General features: G+C 44.6%; 1 protein-coding gene across 3 annotated transcripts in view; it reads left to right on the forward strand.

Annotated features, from left to right (window-relative positions):
* The window catches only part of PPM1H (protein phosphatase, Mg2+/Mn2+ dependent 1H), a 289,690-nt gene that overhangs the window by 252,311 nt on the left and 16,900 nt on the right, over window positions 1–20,479 (forward strand). For all 3 annotated transcript variants that reach the window (XM_008978449.4, XM_034935524.3, XM_034935525.3), the window contains exon 9: window positions 14,113–14,264. In XM_008978449.4, coding sequence (XP_008976697.3) covers window positions 14,113–14,264 — 152 coding nt within the window. The remainder of the gene's footprint in view (window positions 1–14,112; window positions 14,265–20,479) is intronic.

Raw genomic sequence — 20,479 nt, forward strand, 5'->3', positions numbered from 1 at the left:
TGAACTGGACCTAAGGCAGTAGATAAGGTCTTCAGCAAGAGGAGTATCTTAGCCGTAACCATGGGCGATGGGGGAGCTACAGACAGGGCAGTCATTGCAGGACTGAGACTGTGGCAGTGAGGAGCCGAACTGGGGAAGGGACCGTGGAAACTAAAAGGTGGCATAATGAGGCAGACTGGATTTAGAGGATGAAGCCAAGTAAAATTTAAAAAACAAGACTTCGCTTTCCAGACTATGTGAAAGGAAGAATGGTGGTACTTGTTGAGGTCTAAAGAGGAAAAAATATGCTTTTTTGCTGTAAGTTTTCTGAACCAATTAAAAAAATAGACACTGGAGTCTGGGGTCAAAATAACTTTATAACTAATAACTAGTATAAAGTTACATTGGTTTGGTTAAGGTTTGGATTTGAGACCAAAATGGAGTTCTCATTCCTCTCCTCTAGCCCCCACATCAAACCCATGGAATAGCTGTGGGCTCTCATCTCCCAATCCCAGAGCGGGAGGGTCTTCCTAGTATTTACCTGCTGGAGGACAGGAGCAGAGGGAACAAGCACCACTTACAGACAAATAGGGACCAGAGAAATAACTCCAGGGAGTTCAATGTCCCATGTTTCATCTTTCCAGTCTTATTGGGATAGAGGGCATACAAGAGTTATATCCCAACACAATTCCTCTGTGCCTTTTTTGATTACAAAACAAACCTCCTCCAAAACTTAGAGGCTTTGCAGAACAATTTCTGATTCTCTTCATAGTTCTGTTGGTTGACTGGGTTCAGCCGGGTGGCTCTTCCTTAGGACCTCTCACATGGCCAAAGTCAGATGTGAGTTGGGGCTGGGGTTGTCTGAAGACGTGTCTGGGCTGGAAGTCCAAGATGGCTTTCTCACATGTTAATGTTGGCTGTCAACTGGGAGTTTAGCTGAGGCAGCAATACATGCCTCTCCAGGTGGTTTTGACTTCCCAGAACATAGCAGCTGGATTCTGAGAGGAAATATTCTAAGAGTGGGTGGTTTAAGAATCCCAGATAGGCATGGTGGCACGTAGCTATAGTCCCAGCTACTTGGAGGCTAAGGTAGGAGGATTGCCTGAGCCCAGGAGCTCAAGGCCAGCCTGAGCAACATAGGTGATACCCCATCTTGAAAGAAAGAAAGGGAGAAAGAAAGAAACAGAAAGAAAGAGAGAGAAAGCAAGAGAGAGAGGAAGGAAGTAAAGGAAGGAAGGGAGGGAGGGGAGGGGGAAAGAGGAAAGAGAGAAAGAGAGAGAGAGAGAAAGGGAGAAATGAAAATAGTCCCAGGCAGAATCAGCAAGGCTTCTTAAAACCTAGCCTAAGAAGTCCCAGAACATCATCACTGTCACATTCTGTTGGTCAAGGAAATCTCTAAGGCCAGTCCATGTTTGAAGTTAGGGGAATTGGATCCACCTCTTGATATGAAGAATAACATGCTTGTACAGGGAGGGAAGGAATTGATGGCAGTCATCCTGGAGACAGACACTCTATCACAGCCTTCCTGTAGAATTGCCCTCCCTGCTGTGCAATCTTGAGGGTGAAAGTAATAATCATCTGTCTTTCCAGGACTAAGTAATATAAGTTGATGAGTTAGCTGTTTAGCTAATTAAGAAAGGAAATCTACTTTGCAGTGTAAAGGCATATTTACAAAGAAGCTAATTAAACTTAAGTACTGGGGACCTGCACTCAGATCAGACCCTGTGAGTTCTGATTGTTGCCGGAAAATGTAGACAGGCTGTTCCAGATGAAGAGGAGAAGCCAGGTTGCAATCAGGAAACATTTATGTAAACATTTCTCAAAGGAAAGGGACCTCAGCTTCCAGGGTTCCAGTAATATGTTGTCATTTTTTTCTCATTAATAAACATTCACATTAGTATCTAAATTTGTATTCATAATTACTTTTGCATTCTTGAGAGCCCCCAAAATTTCATAAACCTCAGACCTCACAAAACATGTATCCCCCTGCAAAAAGGGAAAATGGGGAGTTCTAAGGATACTTTGTTAGGCTAAAGCATTCATATTTGACAGCTTTCTTGATCCACTCTCCAGTCCTGCATATCTGTAATATCTCATACTTCTGTGTTCTCAATTAGCATGGCACACCCTTGGGGGCGATGTGCCTCCCCCCCACCATCACCACCACTTTGAATATTTTTGGGGATGAAATCACATTAAGAATATACAGGTGGCCAGGCATGGTGGCTCACGCCTGTAATCCCAGCACTTTGGGAGGCTGAGGCGGGCAGATCACGAGGTCAAGAGATCAAGACCATCCTGGCCAACATGGTGAAACCCCATCTTTACTAAAAATACAAACATTAGCTGGGCATGGTGGCGTGTGCCTGTAGTCCCAGCTACTCGGGAGGCTGAGGCAGGAGAATCACTTGAACCCACAAGGCAGAGGTTGCAGTGAGCCGAGATCTCACCGCTGCATTCCAGCCTGGTGACAGAGCGAGACTCTGTCTCAAAAAACAAAGAGTATACGGGCTGGGTGTGGTAGCTGCTGCCTGTAATCACAGAACTTTGGGAGGCTGAGGTGGGCAGATCACTTGAGGCCAGGAGTTCAAGACCAGCCTGGCCAACATGGTGAAACCCTGTCTCTACTAAAAATACAAAAATTAGGCATGGTGGTGCATGCCTGTAATCCCAGCTGCTTGGGAGGCTAAGGCGCGAGAATCTCTTGAACCCAGGAGACAGAGGCTGCAGTGAGCTGAGATCATGCCATTGCACTACAGCCTGAGCAACAGAGTAAGACTCTGTCTCAAAAAGAAAAAAAAGTATGCAGAAGCTACTTTCTTTGAATCTGGTATATTCTCACCTTACATGGGAGAGACTTCATGATGTGGCCTGTCCATCTCCATCTCTAACTCTCAGGTCTGGCTATAAAAATCAGTTGTGTGCATCTGTGTGTCATTTACATGGCTTGTTCTCATTTGGCCAATGACTTGAGATTTGCCAACCAGCTATTTGAATAAAACTTGAGATTTACTCTGACACACACCAAAAAACTAACTTAGCAACTCACAATAATTCATGGTCACACAACAGAAACCAACCTGTATGTGTCAAACATTTCCTCTCATTGGAGATTGTTGCCCTCTGATCCCCTCCTGAAAAATAATAATTTCATTTGGATGTTTCAGCTAAATATGCTATATCTTTTTTATATTTATTGCATTAATGCATATAAGAATGTTTAGAAGTTGGTTTCAAAAATGCAAATCCTGGGCATGGTGACTCATGCCAGTAATTCTAGCACTTTGGGAGACCAAGGCAGGAGGTTGGCTTGAGCTCAGGAGTTTGAGGCCAGCATAGGCAACATAGTGAGACCTTGTCTCTAAAAACAACACAAAACTTAGCCAGGCATGGTAGTGTGCACCTGTGGTACCAGCTTCTTGGGAGGCTGAGGTGGGAGGATCGATTGCTTGAGCCTGGGAGGTGAAGGCTGTGGTGAGAAATTGCACCAGTGCACAATTGTCACCACAGCCTGGGCAACAGAGCAAGACCCTGTCTTTGAAAAAGAAAAACTGCAAATCCCTGGAATCCACTTCCTGAAAATCTGAATCACTAGATCTGGGATAAGTTCTAAACATTTTTACATTTTGGATAATTCTGAAGTAAGTGATCCAAAGACCACTGTTTGAGAAACAGATAATGTCACAGGATCCTTACCGTGTTGCTTCACCAGCCGGAAACCACTGTGGCTGGTGGCATCTTTGCCCAAGTTTTGCTCGGGCCCACTGGGCCTGTTCTGCCCACTCAGCCTGGCAGGCTGCGCTCAGCTTTTGCTACTGGCCCAGACCCCATGCCTGCCAAGAGTGAGCCAGGCACAGAGCAGTGAGGGGTGTGTGAGCGAGTAAGCAAGTACAGGGTTTGGCCACTACACACATCCAGACATACCACCTGTGGCACCCCAGCACGGCTGAACCAGGCATACCACAAGCGGCTTCCACTGTGGGCACTGGGGAACATGGTGGTGCCTGAAAGCTTGGAGGCACCAGGAACTGTAGAGCCCCAAAGAGGGCATCACAACCCTGGCTCGGGGAGCTCCTAAGTCTGGGTTCCCCAAAGGGCCATGGCTCTTTCCTCCTCTCTTCTCTCCTCCTCATTGCCTGCAGTGTGGCAAGAGGGAGGCGTGTTTCAGCGCTGTTTGTGTTACAACTCTTTCAGTCCCGCCATTCAGTGGGTCCTGAGTTCTTGTCCCACATCCAGGAAGAATGAGGTACATGGGCAACTGGAGGGTGAGCAAGGTGAAGAGGTGCTTTATAGAGTGATAGTACAGTGCTCAGGAGACCTGAAGTGGGTAGCTTCTTTCCACAGGCAGGTCATCCTGATAAGTGCAGCCCTCGGTGGAGAGGAGACCCAAAATGGGTAGCTCCTATCTGCAGGCAGGCTGTCCCATTGTCTCTGTGAGTCTGGCTGAGTCTGGGGTTTTTACAGGCTTCAGAAGGGAGGAAGTGCATGCTGATTGGTTCATGGGTGCCCATGAGTGGGCCAGAAAATCACCATAAGCTCTCACTCCAGGCTGTGGACTCCACCTGGAACTGACAGCCTGGCTCCCATGCTTCAAGTCATCCTTGGCTTGAAGATGCTGCTTTACCGCGGACCTGCCCCTTTCCCCCCAGGAACCTGTGTGCTTCCTGCTGCCATCGACATGTCATCCACGACACCCTGGCTGTCTACATCAAGAGGTGCCTGCAGGCCCACCTTGAGCCACCCTCAGCCCTTCCCCTCGGCCTCCCTCCCATGCTCGGTGGCGACCAAAGTCCAGAGGTGGCTGAGATGGCAGGGAGCTGGCATGTCAGTGCTGCCCCAAGCCCCCACACACCCAGCCGGGTCACGACAGTGACCAGGCTCAGCGACAACTTTGCTCCACACTGGAGTAGGCACTGGGAGCTGAGAGAGGCCAGGCAGCAGGAACAGACACTTCCAAGCCTGCAGGGGCAGGGGGACTTCCAAGACACCCAAGAGCATAGGGATGCCTGGGTCTGCAGCCATGGTTGGGTGGCTGCACCTGCACCCAGGAGGACAGGGCTCCTGTCCCACCAACTTGGGAGCTCCCACCTGTTCCAAGCTCCCACCAGCTCCACGGAGCACACAACACTGGCTGTGCCACCCCTGCTACAGCCAGCATCTTTGCAGCAGCTGGTCCAGACAGGCTGCTACTGCCATCAATAAGCTGTTCTTCACTGTGCTGCAGGAACTTGCTTTACAATCCTAAAACGGGTTTGTGATGTGTCCATATTGTAGTCTCAGGTTGTGTGAAGCAGCACCTTCAAGCCAGGGATGACTGGAAGCATGGAAGCCAGGCTGTCAGTTCCAGGTGGAGTCCACGGCCTGGAGTGAGAGCTTATGGTGCTTTTCTGGCCAACTCATGGCCACCCATGAACCAATCAGCATGCACTTCCTCCCTTCTGAAGCCTGTAAAAACCCCAGACCCACAATGCATGTGGCTCATGCCAGGCTGGTGGGTTAAGGATATGATATACCTCATTCTGCACTTGAACAGCTATGTTCTGGGCTTCTTGCTACCAGAACAACTGCAATCAGCAGGATTGACTTTGTCACACAGCAAATATCCCACAGTTTACCCATGGTGATTGTATCTCCCCTTCTAAGGCAGCATGCATAATAGCTTGCTCACTTGCTCTTGAGATCTCTGAAAACCTGCTGTGGTGAAGAGTCCTGTGAAGTAGTGACACTGATTTTTTCAGTCCCAATGGCCAGAAGTAGCAGTCATTTTATTATTTGTCAGGTGACCACCTTAACCCCTCAACCAGGAATTTTCAAGAATCAAAGGGGACACTATTAATAATTATGCTGGAAAAACAGGCGCAAATCAAAACTATTGGAGTAAACAGGGATGTATGGTCACTCTCTGCCTCACCTGCCTTCTGGGTGGACTTGAGGCAACTTGGTTCATCTGTTCTGCACCCTCATGTTTGCATTCACAGGCTGGGATTTCTTCTGATGCTTATCTTTGCAAATGGGCATTTTTGTGAAGATAGACTTATTCTTCAAACAATTATTGAGCTATGTTGAAGCCCATTCATTCACTAATTCATTCAATGGTCCTTTGGATCTAGTGGTGAACAAACCATTGGAAACCCAGAGAGTTGTAACGTGCCAGGCCTTGTGTGTTAAAAAATGGAAGGTTTATGCAATAGCAGCTAGGCATTGGTTATACCTTCAGGCTCTCTGCACAATACCTCATATTTTAGCTGGTTCAGAAAGAAACTTTTTGATCTGTTATATCGTATCTACCCTCCAAAGTCAAATGTTTGGTCTGTAGACTCCAAAAAACAAACTCTCAAGAGTATCTGTGGCATATTTCAAGTATAAATTTATACCTGCAGCCAAAACAGCTCCTTTTGCAATAGTACGAGCAGCCAACATATTTCTAACACTTCAGTGTCACTGGATTCACTTGCAGCCCAATGTTCTGAAGTCCTGTGATCAGTTACATCAAGGCCTGATGCTGTGAGGAGAGTCAGAGGATGTTGGAGCCATGAGCAGCCCCATTGGCCACCTAGGCCTAACCTCTCATTTCACAAACAGAGACAGGGGAGATTGGAGAAGTCCAGCCTCACCCTCCCCACTCCCCAGGGGACATCCAGTACCACAGCCAAACCAAGCAAGGTAAAGCTGCCCAAACACACCAGCCCTTTCTCACATCCCCAGGCTTTAGCCCCTGCAGCTTCCTCTTCGTGTAAGGCATACGATGTCCAGCTCGTCCATCCAAGGAATCAGTACCCCATTTACCTTTGGTGTTCCCAGCAGATGGTCTGTAAGCTTTGAAACTGAATGAATAAAGTGATTTTGCCTAATGCAGAGGTGGGTTTCAAACCCAAGTCTTCTGCCACCAAATTCAGTGTTTGTTTCATGACATCAAGTAAAGTAGATAGAATACTACAGAGAATTTGGGTATAGTCTTGGTGGCCTGCTGGAATGCCAATCTTGAAATGATCTACTTGGTTTATAGGGCTGCAGGAAGCGTGTTGGTGTTTTATTTTCTTCTTGTCATAAGTGTCATATTCAAAGATCCATAGGTTGAGCTGTTGGGTTGGACACATGAAATAGAGGGGACAAGATTTCATCTCTTTATTTCCCACCAACTATTGGCAGCCTTTACCTTGGGAACCACCTTGGCTATTTCTGCCAGGAAACACTATTGAGAGCTCCAGTCACTGCTGTTTTAAATGAGACTTTGGGAATTGAATCCGTTTCCCTGAGCCCACTCTTAATCCTTTCCTTCTACCAACTAGATGATATTCAGATGTGGTTGCCCTGAGATCAGTGCCATAAAAGAATTAAAATTGGCAGTTCCCTTCCACATTATTTGATCTTAATTACAGCTTTGTGAGAGAAGTAGAGCAGTTGTTATATTTCCTTTTTCTTGTGTTTTTCAGTTTTTGAAAAATGATTTCAGAGATAGGAAAATTGAGCGCTAGGCCAGGTGCAGTGGTGTGTACGTGTAATTCCAGCACTTTGGACGGCCAAGGTGGGCAGATCTCTTGAGCTCAGGAGTTTGAGATCAGCCTGAGAAACATGATGAAACTCGTCTCTATGAAAAGTAAAAAAGTATAGGTGGTGTGCGCCTGTAGTCCCAGCTACTTGAAAGGCTGAGATGGGAGGGTTGCTTGAGTGTGGCAGGTTGAGGCTGCAGTGAGCCAGAATTGTGCCACAGCACTCCAGCCTGGGCGACACAGCAAGACCCTGTCTCAAAAAAAAAAAAGAGTGGCTCTTCTCAAGTCACAAAGCTTGTTAGAAGCAGAGACCTGAAGCAAGGCTTCTGATAACAAGGGCAAGCCTCTTTCTCTTCCACAAAGCCAGTCCTGAGCTGCAGGAGCTCATTGTCCTACATTGAGTACTTAAAAGGGAAAAACCAGTTTGGAGAATCTGCTGAACTGATCAAGACACAAAAGCTGTGAGGGCATCCTAGAGAAGCGGCAGAGATTTGGCAAATGGAAGAATTGATGGATTCTTTTTAAAAGTAGCTTTAAGAAGCCAGAGTCAGCTTATAGGTGTATGAGCCCTCCTAACATGCCACCAAAATATCATCAGTAATAAGGCAAAGATGGGAGCAAGTATTACACAAACGCTGAAACAGCAGCCTGCAGCCGAGCACTAAGTGGAGGTGCTGTATTAAAGAGTTGCTTGTCGCAGGCTCCTGTGTAAAATAAGTGCCCAATGTTGACATTAAGGACATCTCTAAGTGCTCTGAAGCCGAGGGCTCTGTGAGAGCAGTCAGCACTTGGCTCATTCAGAGCACATTAGTCAAGGTTCTTGTTTGCCCCCAGACTTATTCCTGCTCCCCCACACTGAATGTTTATTGGCAGCTCCACTGAAAACAAAGGAAGAAAAGGAAAGAGTTTGCCACTTCTGTTATATATCAGCACATTACATTTGTTTGACGATTTGGAAGTGTCTCAGTTAACAAACTAAATCTGTTGGATCACCGTGAAATGAGGGGGTCTTCTGAAAGTATCTTGTATGTTTAATTTGTTTCTTCCTCTCTCCTTCCCCTGTTTATGCTTTGCCTCAGCAAGTATGTCCTGAAGACCTACTGTGGTTTACACTATAGAAGATGCTGCTAGACCCACAGAGGAAATACAAATTGGGATTTCTGGGCCTTCAGAAGTTGAATTTTGGTGGGACAATAAGATGACTAACCCCCTGGGTGTTCATTGTAAGCTGGACAGGGGTAAAATACCCAATAAGGAAATGCTTTCTTTGGTTGTGAATTGACTGCTAGGCACAGTGCTCTGTTCTGGGTACAAAAACAGATAGGATAAGATGGACCTTATCCCTAAAGGAGTTGATCGTCTGTTACAGTTTTTCAAGGTGAGATTCCCCCCACCACTTGCATCAGAATTCCCTGGGGCCCTGTTGAAGTATGCAGCTCAGATCTGTACAATCAAGACTCTTACAGGTAGGATCTTTGAATCTTAACTTGGTTAAGGTAGCACTCCAAGTGATTCTAAACACATTTAGGTTTGAGAATATCTAATCTTTTAGAAGAGACAGAAAAGTGGTCCCTGAAAGGCTGATAACAAAGATGCCAGTGGTGTTTCAGGGCCAGCGTGCTGTTTGTCAGTTGCCTGTCTCCTTTGTTGTGATCAGATCATAAGGAAAGCTTCAGAAGCCTCATGAGGGGATGGAACACATTCACTTTTTGTTCTTCACCTGGTTGCTCTCGCAAAAGCAATAGTATTCTGCCATATTCCAGGTTCAGATTCTGCTGAGACAGGATCAGCCTTGAGAGTCTTCCAGGGTAGATCAGATGCTGTGTATCACTCTCTGTACCTAAAGGACAAGGCACAAAGCTTCATCTCTGTGGAACAATCAGTTTCGACGATTATTCATTCAGTGAACCAGGTGTTAAGTTGGGCATTGAAGATACAAAGAAGAATAAAACAGTCCCAACCCTCATGGTGTTTACAGTCTAGTGTCAGGACAGGGCCATAAATCAATGATTACAGTTTCACACAAAACTGACAAAGATTTACCCACAGTGAAGCATATAGGTAAATCTTATATTAGTGGGTGTGAAAGGATTGTGCCTGCAGAGGACCAGGGAAAAGAAAGATGGCTTCTCTTTGGTCCTCCTTAGGGTTGCTTTGGCAGGAGAGAGTGACACCCACCTTTCTCAGCCCTCCCTTCTTCACCACCAGTCTAACACTGAGTAACAGGAATCCAAAAGAAGTTTGGGGAGGTGCAAGAAGGGACCCATGGGAAATTGACTCGCTCAGATGGTACCTTCCCAGAGAGGCCCACCGTGACCTCATCTTCTAAAATGACTCTATTGTACTCCTTACCATGCTGGAGTTTTCTTCAGAGCATCTGTCATCTTCTGACTTTGTAATTTATTTGGGTGTCTATCTCATCTACTAGTTTAGAAGTTGTGAGAGGCTTTGTCGGTTTTATTCACTGTGTCCCCAGTGCCTGGAAAACGAGTTGGCACCCAGCAAGTATGCAATAAAAGCGTACTGAAGGCAGCAGAAAAGCAGGTCCACACAGGTCCCATTTTTCAGCTGCTCAGATTATATTGTTCTGAAAAACTGCAAGAATCTCAAGGATTCGTCTGGCTTTTCTCTCCCTTTCTTGGTGGATGGGAACCCGGGAAGGAGCCATTAGAAGGTCTGACCATGTCCCCCAGTCCCACTTCAAAGCTGTTTCTGTAGCACACCTGTCCCCTCCAGGGCTGCAAAGACTCTTCCAGATGTCTGAGTCCTGGGGAGCTTCAGAGCCCATTAGTTTGATGTGAGGCTTCCAGGAACATTAAGAAGCTATTTAAGGAATTGAACAGGGGAACTTTGAGGATGTGGGTATGGTCCGATTGAGTAAGGCCAACAACAGCTTCAGGGAGGGAAGGTCAGGACTCCGGAGCCCAGTGGAATCCTTTGAAGCCTTTGCTGCTGGGGAGGATAAGCACACAGTGGGATGACTTGCGCGGCAGTCCAATTCTTCTGAAAACATTTTTGCAAAATGTTCTGCATCACAGGTTAATGTATAAGACACGAGTTGTAAGTGGAAAGTTAGCAAAGATTTTTGGAAATTGGCTAAAGGGCAGGAAACAGAGGGTGGTTGTAAAAACCTCAAAAGATGTCAATTGGGGAGTGCTTCACAGACCAGGGTTGTGACCAGCTTTTTATTATTTTCATACACATTACATGAAGAATGGTCTTGAGAAGGATTTTCATGTTGGCTAATTAAACTACATTAGGGAGCCGAGCATAGAAATGGGAACAGTAGAATTAGGGAAAGATTACATTTATTGATGGAATTGAAGAGTAGCATTTTATAACGTGTGTATGTATCAACCCACACCCATTCTGTTGGCCAGATTTCCATTTGAGTGTGGACAAGACAACTTCAGCTTGAATAACACAACCTGTCACATTTCTTGGGTCAGCAGGAAGCACTTTAAAGAGGGTTTGGCACCCTACTCATAGGGCAGACTCTGAAATTAAATGGATGTTATCTGCAGACCTGAACCCTCTCTTTTAGAAGAAGCTGCAAGGCAAATGGAATCTCCTGTTTAACTACAAGCATAAGATTGGGACATCCACATCTCACCACCTCTTATGACTCAATATTGTCTATCATAAAGAGTTCAAATTATCCCAAAAATTTATCGTAGGTATAACCCAATAAGAAGCCAGGAATCGGCCAGGCGCGGTGGCTCATGCCTGTAATCCCAGTACTTTGGGAGGCCGAGGTGGGTGGATCACCTGAGGTCAGGAGTTCGAGACCAGCCTGACCAGCATGGAGAATCCCCGTCTCTACTAAAAATACAAAATTAGCCGGGCGTGGTGGCACATGCCTGTAATCCCAGCTACTAGGGAGGCTGAAGCAGGAGAATCGCTTCAACCTGGGAGGCAGAGGTTGCAGTGAGCTGAGATCGTGCCATTGCACTCCAGCCTGGGCAACAAGAGCAAAACTCCGTCTCAAAAAAAAAAAAAAAAAAAGGAATCAATCCCCTAAACACTATTTTTTTTTTAAAGACTGGGTCTCACTGTCACCCAGGCTGGAGTGTAATGGCACAGTCATGGCTCACCACAGCCTCAAAATCCTGGGTTCAAGCAATTCTCCTGCCTCAGCCTCCCAAGTAGCTGGGACGACAGGCATGCACTGCCATGCCCAGGGTCTCATTGTTTTCTTTAATTTTTGTAGAGATAGGATCTCACTATGTTGCCCAGGCTGGTCACGAACTCCTGGCCTCAAGTGATCCCCCTGCCTTGGCCTCCTATTAGCAGTGTCTCTCAAAGTTATTGTATACTGAAAGTAACAACACAGTGAACCAGTACTTGAAGCTAGGAGCCCAGGGGTGACATTTACAGTCTGTCAACAGCCTACTCTAAGGAACAGTCTCCACAGTCATCATAAAGTCCACTAAGACGTTGATTCCCTTGTGTACAAATCTGGCCCAGTAGGAATCCTCTCTGGCCTTGCTACTCAGGGCCCGATCTGTGAACCTGCAGCATTGGCATCACCTGGGAGGAAGTTGAACCACAGCTCTCAAGCCCACCCAGAACTGAATTGTAATCTGGATTTTAGCAGGATCCCTAGCTGACTTCTGTGCACATTAATATTTGAGAAGCTCTGCTCTAACACACCGAAGAACCATGGAAAATAAAGCATAGGAGGGTTGCTTGTTTCTGATACAGTGAAAATTGGACCACATTCGTCAGTGACCTGAGGACAGAATTCTGACATTTGGGACTTTCTGGTCTGCCGGAAACTGAAGCTTTCATGTTTTCTTTAATTTGGCTTAAAAGGCTGAGTGCCTTCTCCAGAACATAAGTTTAGCCTTAAGTGAGCATGCCTTTTGGAAAGAAGATGTTAAACACCAGCGCAGTATACTCCTGAGTGTTCCTCCCTTGAGCGCAGCTCATGTGCTGGGCCGTTAGCTAATTGTTACCTTCTTGTTCACAGGCCACAAAGGCCTGGCACCTGGTGGCTGCTTTTCATTTGAGCTCATTCACCCAGGGCCCTGTGGGTAGACATTTTGTTGTGTTCTGCTGCTGGGAATAGACTGTCAGCCCACAGGACCAGCCCCATGCCAGGGCATCACTAGCCTGGACAAACCTTTCTAAAACATAGGAGGCTTGGCTTTCAAAGACCTAAACAGATTTAGTCTCTAGGCTGAGGTGATATGATTGTCTCTAGATCTGAGGTGACATAACAATGGCTGTGCCATAGGACATGTGCCCTGACCCATCGCTTTCACTCAGACTTGCGTTTAGAAAATACAGGAATGGGCTGGGCATGGTGGCTCATGCCTGTAACCCCAGCACTTTGGGAGGCTGAGGCGGGCGGATCCCTTGAAGCCAGGGGTTCCAGACCAGCTGGGACCCAGCTGGTAAAACCCCATCTCTACTAAAGATACAAAAATTAGCTGGGTGTAGTGGCATGCACCTGTAATCCCAGCTACTTGGGAGGCTGAAGCGGGAGAATCGCTTGAACCCTGGAGGCGAAGGTTGCAGTGAGCTGAGGTCACGCCACTGTACTCCAGCCTGGGCAACACAGTGAGAGACTCCGTCTCAATTAGAAAGACAGAAAATAGAGTAATAAGGGAGGCTGAAGGGGATTGATTAAATTGACTTGCTTTTCTTCTCAGTTCATGAGATGGTATAATAGGCAGGGATTGATTCTGCCAAATTAGGAGGGAAGAACAGTGAAACCCCAAACCCCTCTCCACACCTCCCTATCCCTCCCCACCCACATTGAAGTAGGATGGACATAGAATTGTGGCCTAGCCCAAGTGAGGCTTGATTTTTATTCTTACTAGTTTTGCCTAGGCTGCCTCATTCTCTTTCCAGAGCTTAGGTGGGTGTTGAAATATCCAAGTCATTTAAGGTACTAGACATGAGGAAAGACTTAAGTCTGTCAAGACAAAGACATACTTTGGAGGTTCAGAGTGAGCATGTATCTTCTGTGAGCCTCAGTTGAGGCTCCTGAAACATGAAGGTAGTGTCAGAGCCCCATCCTTATGTGAGAGGAGTTGGCTGCTTGGGCCTCTGAGCAGGTAATGCAAGAAAGGTTTCAAGTGAGTGCATTAAATAGAATGTCTCGTTACTCCTAGACAAATACATGTAGAGCAGCTACTAAGAATCCTGAATTGGTTTTATCTCCCCCACAGACTGAGACCTCCTCTGAAGCAGAAAAATCAGATATTTAACTTTGCATTTATAGCACTTGGCACAGGGTAGGCCCTTAATAAATGTTTGCTGAATGAATACGCAAAGGAAGACAGCAAACAAGCTCACTGCTGATCTTCTGGCTAGCATAAAATCCACTTATAAATCATCATTCTGACTATACCTCAGGCATTACATTTTCAATTAATTTCTTCTATGTCAATTACTAAGCCCACCGCTTAGGCTCATTCACAAATGTGTATTAGGCCCCATGTGTCTATACAGCAAGTCTCCAAGGGAGACTATCCCTGACCACAAAGCTCGCTGTATAATCAAGTACCCTACAATGCATATCTGAAAACCACTAGGCTGGGCAGGAAAAGGGAAGGGGAATCAGAAGTCAATTTGTTAGGGAGAATAATATGCTTCCAATTTCTTAAGTGGTAGTATTCTTGTTTTTTTTCAGGTAAGAATCTACGATCTTTCAAAATATGATCATGGATCAGATGATGTGCTGATCTTGGCCACTGATGGACTCTGGGACGTTTTATCAAATGAAGAAGTAGCAGAAGCAATCACTCAGTTTCTTCCTAACTGTGATCCAGATGATCCTCACAGGTTTGTGCATTTCTACAATTGTAGGGTTGTTCCTCAAGCATTCTTCCATGACATGCCTGAAATTAATAATCATGCAATTTTCATAATTCATGACTTAGAGGCTGATATGGATGGTACAGTAACCAAACTGCAGAAGGGATTACCTTTCTTGTAAGAGGTACTTTCCAGCCAGGTGTGGCGTCTCATGCCTATAATCCCAGCACTTTGGGAGGCCAAGGCAGGTGAATCATGAGGTCAGGAGTTCTAGACCAGCCTGGCCAACATGGTGAAACCCTGTCTCTACTAAAAATACAAAAATTAGCTGGGCATGGTGGTGGGCACCTGTAATCCCAGTTACTCGGGAGGCAGAGGCAGGAGAATTGCTTGAACCTGGGAGGTAGAGGTTGCAGTGAGCTGAGACTGCAGCACTGCACTCTAGCCTGGGCGACAGAGCGACCCTCTGTCAAAAAACAAAAAAAAAGAGGTACTTTCTCTGCCAAATAAAAATCCCCCTTAAGTTGAACGTAGATACAAGTGGTAAAGAATTTGAGTGTTTAGGCATTTCAGCAGCATACCTTTCTCACATTTTTACTTCCTCTAAACTATCCTCTAAAGTATAAATAATCCCATTTTTTATCCTGTGGATGAGAGTGATGGCAAATGCACCCCAGCACTGATAGTCATCCATTGGAGAATTGTTTCTTTCGAGATATATTTGGTAAGAAGAGAAAGATCCAAGTTAAGCATTTCTTACAGTCTAGCAGCAGTGTAAATAACCTAAACATCCTTAGAAGACTCTCAGAAATAAACAGAAACTACCTCTCGAGAAAGGCAGCTTTAACTAGAACACAAGTCACCATGAGTAAAAGCCAGCAGGAATAACAGAGGCATCAGAATTGGACCTGTAAATACTTCTTTATTGGATTTAGCAGTCAAAAATATAAATATTTTTAGCTGGGCATAGTGATGCATGCCTGTAGTCTCAGCTGCTTGGGAGGCTAAGGCATGAGAATCGCTTGAACCCGGGAGACAGAGGTTGTAGTGAGCCAAGATCACGCCACTGCACTCCAACCTGGGTGACAGAGGAAGACTCGGTCTCAAAACACAAACAAAAGAAAGCCAACAAAAATATAAATATTTTAACATGCTTCAGAAATTTTTTTTTAGCCAAGCATGGTGGCTCACACCTGTAATCCCAACACTTTGGGAGATAACGCAGGAGGATCACTGAGCCACAGGAGTTTAAGACAAGCCTGGGAAACATGGTGAAACCCCATCTTTACAAAAATTAGCTGAGCATGGTGGTGCATGCCTGTGGTTCCAACTACTCAGGAGGCTGAGGTGGGATTGCTTGAGCCCAGGAGGCAGTGGTTGCAGTGAGCCAAGATCGATGGCGCCACTGCACTCCAGCCTGGGCAGCAGAGCAAGACTCCGTCTCAAAACAAACAAAAAAATTTAAAGCATTTAAAATAGGAGTCTTACAAGAGACTAAAAAATTGACTAAACAATTTTTAAGAAAATGGAATTCTAGAGATGATAAATTTAAAAATAGGAAGTAAAAATTCACTGAATTAAACAGATTAGAGCTAGTTGAAGAGAACACTGGTGAACTAGAAAATTGATCTAATAAATAATCCAGTAGATGGCTTAGACAAAGAGAAAAGACAATGTGAAATGAGATTAAGAGACTAAAAAGGTGGCCTAAGGTGCTCTAAAAGAATTCCAAAAGGATAAACTATAGAAGATAGGAAGAAGTTCCAGAATTTTTTGTCAATACTAAACCTAAGATTCAGAAAGCCTGACAAATCTCTGGAAGGAGAAATAAAATAGTGAAACCGAAGAACAGCCAAGTGCTGTGGCTTATCCCTGTAATCCCAGCACTTTGGGAGGTGGAGGCGGGCAGATCACTTGAGGTCAGGAGTTCAAGACCAGCCTAGCCAACATGGCGAAACTCCCATCTCTACTAAAAATACAAAAATTAGCCAGGCATGGTGGTGCATATGTGTAATTCCAGCTACTCAAGAGGCTGAGGCATGAGAATTGCTTGAACCCGGGAGGCGGAAGTTGCAGTGAATTGAGATCATGCCACTGCACTCCAGCCTGGGTGAAAGAGTGAGACTCTGTTCCAAAAAAAAAAAAAAAAAAAAAGAGAAAGAAACTGAAGAACTTTAACCCCTTTGCCTTCCAAAAATATATTAAAAGCAGCCAGGAAAAAAAAAAAAGAAGATGACATTCAGACTGACAGCCAACTTTCAAAAGTAAATGGTGCCAATGGTGGGATTATATCTTCAGCTGGCTAAGAAAAAAATAACTGTCAATCTAGAAATTTTAGATGTAGCAAAACTATCAATAACAAGGATGAAGTAAACAAATTTTCAGGCAAAACATAAACTGATACATATTACTACCAACTAACCTCTTCTGAAGAAATTTCTACAGGGTATGCTCAGGTAAGAAAAGGAAATGATCCCACAGGAAATATCTGAAAAGTAAAATGGATTGTTAAGCTAAGGTATTAGTAAACATGTGGTCATATTTAAATATACCTTGACTATATAAAACAGTAATAAGAATGTCTAATGTGTGGGTTAAAAATGATAGAACTAAAATATTGCATAAAAATAGCGTACAAATTGTCAAGGGAGGGGTGTTAGCTCACATGCTATGCTTCTTTTGAGAAGTTAATGGTGTTTAACTTTATGCTTTAAGTAAACAAGTTGAAATAGCTAAGAAAACTGTTAAAATAATAGAAAGGGTAACTTCTAAACTAGTAAAGGAGAGGAAACTCACATGGAATAGAAACCAAACTTCTAAACAACTTATGAATCAAAGGAAAAAATTATAATGAAAATTAGAAAGTACCTGGGCCTGAATAATAATACATATCAAAACTGTAAAGGCTGAAATTTTAGCCTTTTTTTCTAATTTAATAAACTAAGCATAGATGAAGACTCCATTCAACTCTGACCTGCCAGAAATGACTATTATCCCTCTATGCCATGAGCTAACTTTATCCAAACATCCCCCTGTGTTACAGGGAACCTCTGGCCCCAAGATCCTGATTTCTGAAAACAGAGAAGAAAAGAAAGATACCCTTAACCACAGAGAAGGATATTTCTGAGTGAGGCCCTAAGGGCTGACTTGTGTTACTTGGCTAGTTCGGTCTATATTCTTTGCATGAATGTACCCATAATAATTTTTTTTTTTTTTCGAGATGGAGTTTCGCTCTTGTTGCCCAGGCTGGAGTGCAATGGCGCAAATCTCAGCTCACCGCAACCTCCGCCTGCCAGGTTCAAGCAATTCTCCTGCCTCAGCCTCCCTAGTAGCTGGGATTACAGGCATGTGCCACCACGCCCAGCTAATTTTGTATTTTTAGTAGAGACGGGGTTTCTCCATGTTGGTCAGGCTGGTCTCGAGCTCCCGACCTCAGGTGATGCGCCCGCCTCAGCCTCCCAAAGTACTGGGATTACAGGCATGAGCCACTGCGCCCAGCAAGAATTCTTACAACTTAAAGGCTCTAAGGCGCCAAAGTGAAGCTGCCTACCTAAATTGATCCATAGAATCAGTACAATTATAACCATAATACCAATGGTGTTTTTATGGAGCCCAGCAGTTCTACTCTTAGGTCTGTACCCTGGAGTGGTGGTTCTGAAAAGCACGGTCCTTTGAGCTACATGGCATCAGCAGCACCTGGGAACTTGTTAGAAATGCAAATTTTGGCTGGCTTGGTGGGTCACGCCTGTAATCCTAACCCTTTGGGAGGCTGAAGCAGGAGGATCACCTGAACCTGGGAGTTCAAGACCAGCCTGGGCAACATAGTGAGACCCTGTCTCTACCTTTACATATATATTTTATAAATTTTTTTTTAAAAGAGAATTGCAGATTTTCAGGCCCCACCTGAAATAAAAACTCCAATGGTAGGACCAACCATTTGTGTTTTAACAAACCATGCAGGTGATTCTGATGCTGCTAAAATTCAAGAACCGACTCTCCTAGAAGAACTCTTGCATCGTCGTTCATGCAAGAAGATATTAACAGAATTGTTTTTATTACGGAAACTGGAAGTAACTTGCGTGTCCAGTGGTGGGACGGGTAAACAAATATTGGGATACTTTATAGCACCTCCCCCACCCCCAAAATGAGCCAAAGCTGTGCTCCTTAACAGGGAAGAATCTCAAAAACATAATGTTGAGTTTAATAAGCCATAGAGGAATACATACATTAGAATTCTATGTACATGAAGTGAAAACTGCCAATATATTGTTTAGGGATATAGACATTAAAACTATAACAAAAACCAAGAAAATTGGCCCAAAATTCAAGATAATGGTTACTTTGAGAGGAGAAGAGGCAGATACCAAGGGGAATATATGCTTGAGGCCTGTTGGGTTTCTAAGATATTTACTGATAATATTCTGTTCCTTCAAGTAGATGGCAGGTACATTGTTGTTTGTGTCATTTTTAAACTATAAATGGTATATGAGAGGCAGGGTAGTCTAGTGGTTAAGAGCCTGTAATCTATAATTACTTCCCGAGTTGAATTTTGGCTCTTCCCCTTCTAGATTTAGGATCTTGGGAAAATTTCTTAACTCTTCTCTGATTCTTCGTATGTAAAATGGAGATTCCAACAGTATTAACCTCATGCATATATATTATTAGGTGAAGTGCCTAATAGATAATAAGCACTAATAGATGTGTGTGTTGTTATTGTTCTGTCTCACATATTTCACAACAGAAATTCAGGAAACGTGAAGGTAGACCATCTGTCTCCTCCTCGAATTGTTTGATATAATTCAGCTCAGGTGTGGAGGAATTGATGGCACTATAATTAAATATTCTTTTATTTGAATTTGAATGTGTTTTTCGCCTTTCAAGTTTCATGTTATGCATCCCACTTGTTAGCAACATTCTCATGTTGATTTTTCTCTACTATGATTATTTTTATAAAGCTTTGCAAAGCCACCTGCCAGTTATGCATTAAAAGGCACTCAGCACTTTTTTTCTGTGTCTAAGCTGGCTTGGTCTTGCTTACCAGCCTTTCTCCAGAGTGATAAATCCGTACGCCAAGGAGTGGTAACCTGTGGGCAACGTGCACATTCCAGGTCAGAGCAGGCTCCTGGGGTCCACGAGAACTGCTGCCTATGGAGGCAGGGTTCACAAGGATCTCTTTGGAACAAACAGGATGGGAAAGAAAAAATGTTTTCTGTATGCCTTTCGGGGAAGATGGCAAACCAAAGCAATAGAAAGAATCCTATATCAGATGGATGAATGAATGAAAGGGAAAATTGCAAGGGGAACACAGTTTATCAGCAAGAAATAGACTATCAGTCTGCAGATTAGACAATTATGGTTGTAAAGACAGGTGCAGTGGCATGTGCCTATAATCTGAGTGACTCCATAGGCTGAAGCAGGAAGATGGCTTAAGCTTGAGTTCAAGACCAGCCTGGACAACACAGCAAGACTTCCTCTCTAAAAATAAGAAAAAAAAAAAAGTGTTTTAACAGACAGAACTGGCCTAGGTGCAGTGGCCCACACCTGTAATCCCAGCATTTTGGGAAGCCAAGGCAGGCGGATCACTTGAGGCCAAGAGTTCAAGACCAGCCTGGCCAATATGGCAAAACCCCGTCTATACTAAAAATACAAAAATTAGCTGGGCATGGTGGCACCTGTAATCCCAGCTATTCGGGAGGCTGAGGCACGAGAATCTCTTGAAGCTGGGAAGTCGAGGTTGCAGTGAGCCGAGATGGTGCCACTGCACTCCAGACTGGGCAACAGAGCGAGACTCTGTCTCAAAAAATAAAAAAGAAAAGGAACTGAAGAGTCAAGGTTTTCTTCTTAACAAATAACTCCCATTCTGATTTGTTCATTTGGGAAATACCACTAAGGACCTATTTTGTGAGCCAAGGCCTGCTAGATACTCGTGAAGAACACACACCTCAGCTCTGCCCTCTTTGAGTTTACAGTCTGGAGGGATTACAGCAGCATTAACCTAAAGCAAAGGATGTCTACACTTAAACCTGAAGAATAAACAAACAGGAGCGAGGCAAGGGTCGGGGGGTTGGGGAGAAAAAACATGGCACATTCTGGGACCCAACAGTCAGTGTGGCTGACTGGTCTTGGAGGTGGGGAGCAGAATGTCAACAGATGAGGTGTGAGGGGTCAGCAGGGGCCCATGATCTCATGAGATCATGAACGTGAAAATTATTTGTGTTAAAGGAAGTCTGTGGTAACGATAT

The sequence above is a fragment of the Pan paniscus genome, chromosome 10 (genome assembly GCF_029289425.2).
Source record: "Pan paniscus chromosome 10, NHGRI_mPanPan1-v2.0_pri, whole genome shotgun sequence".
In the NCBI taxonomy this organism is placed as follows: Eukaryota; Metazoa; Chordata; class Mammalia; order Primates; family Hominidae; genus Pan; species Pan paniscus.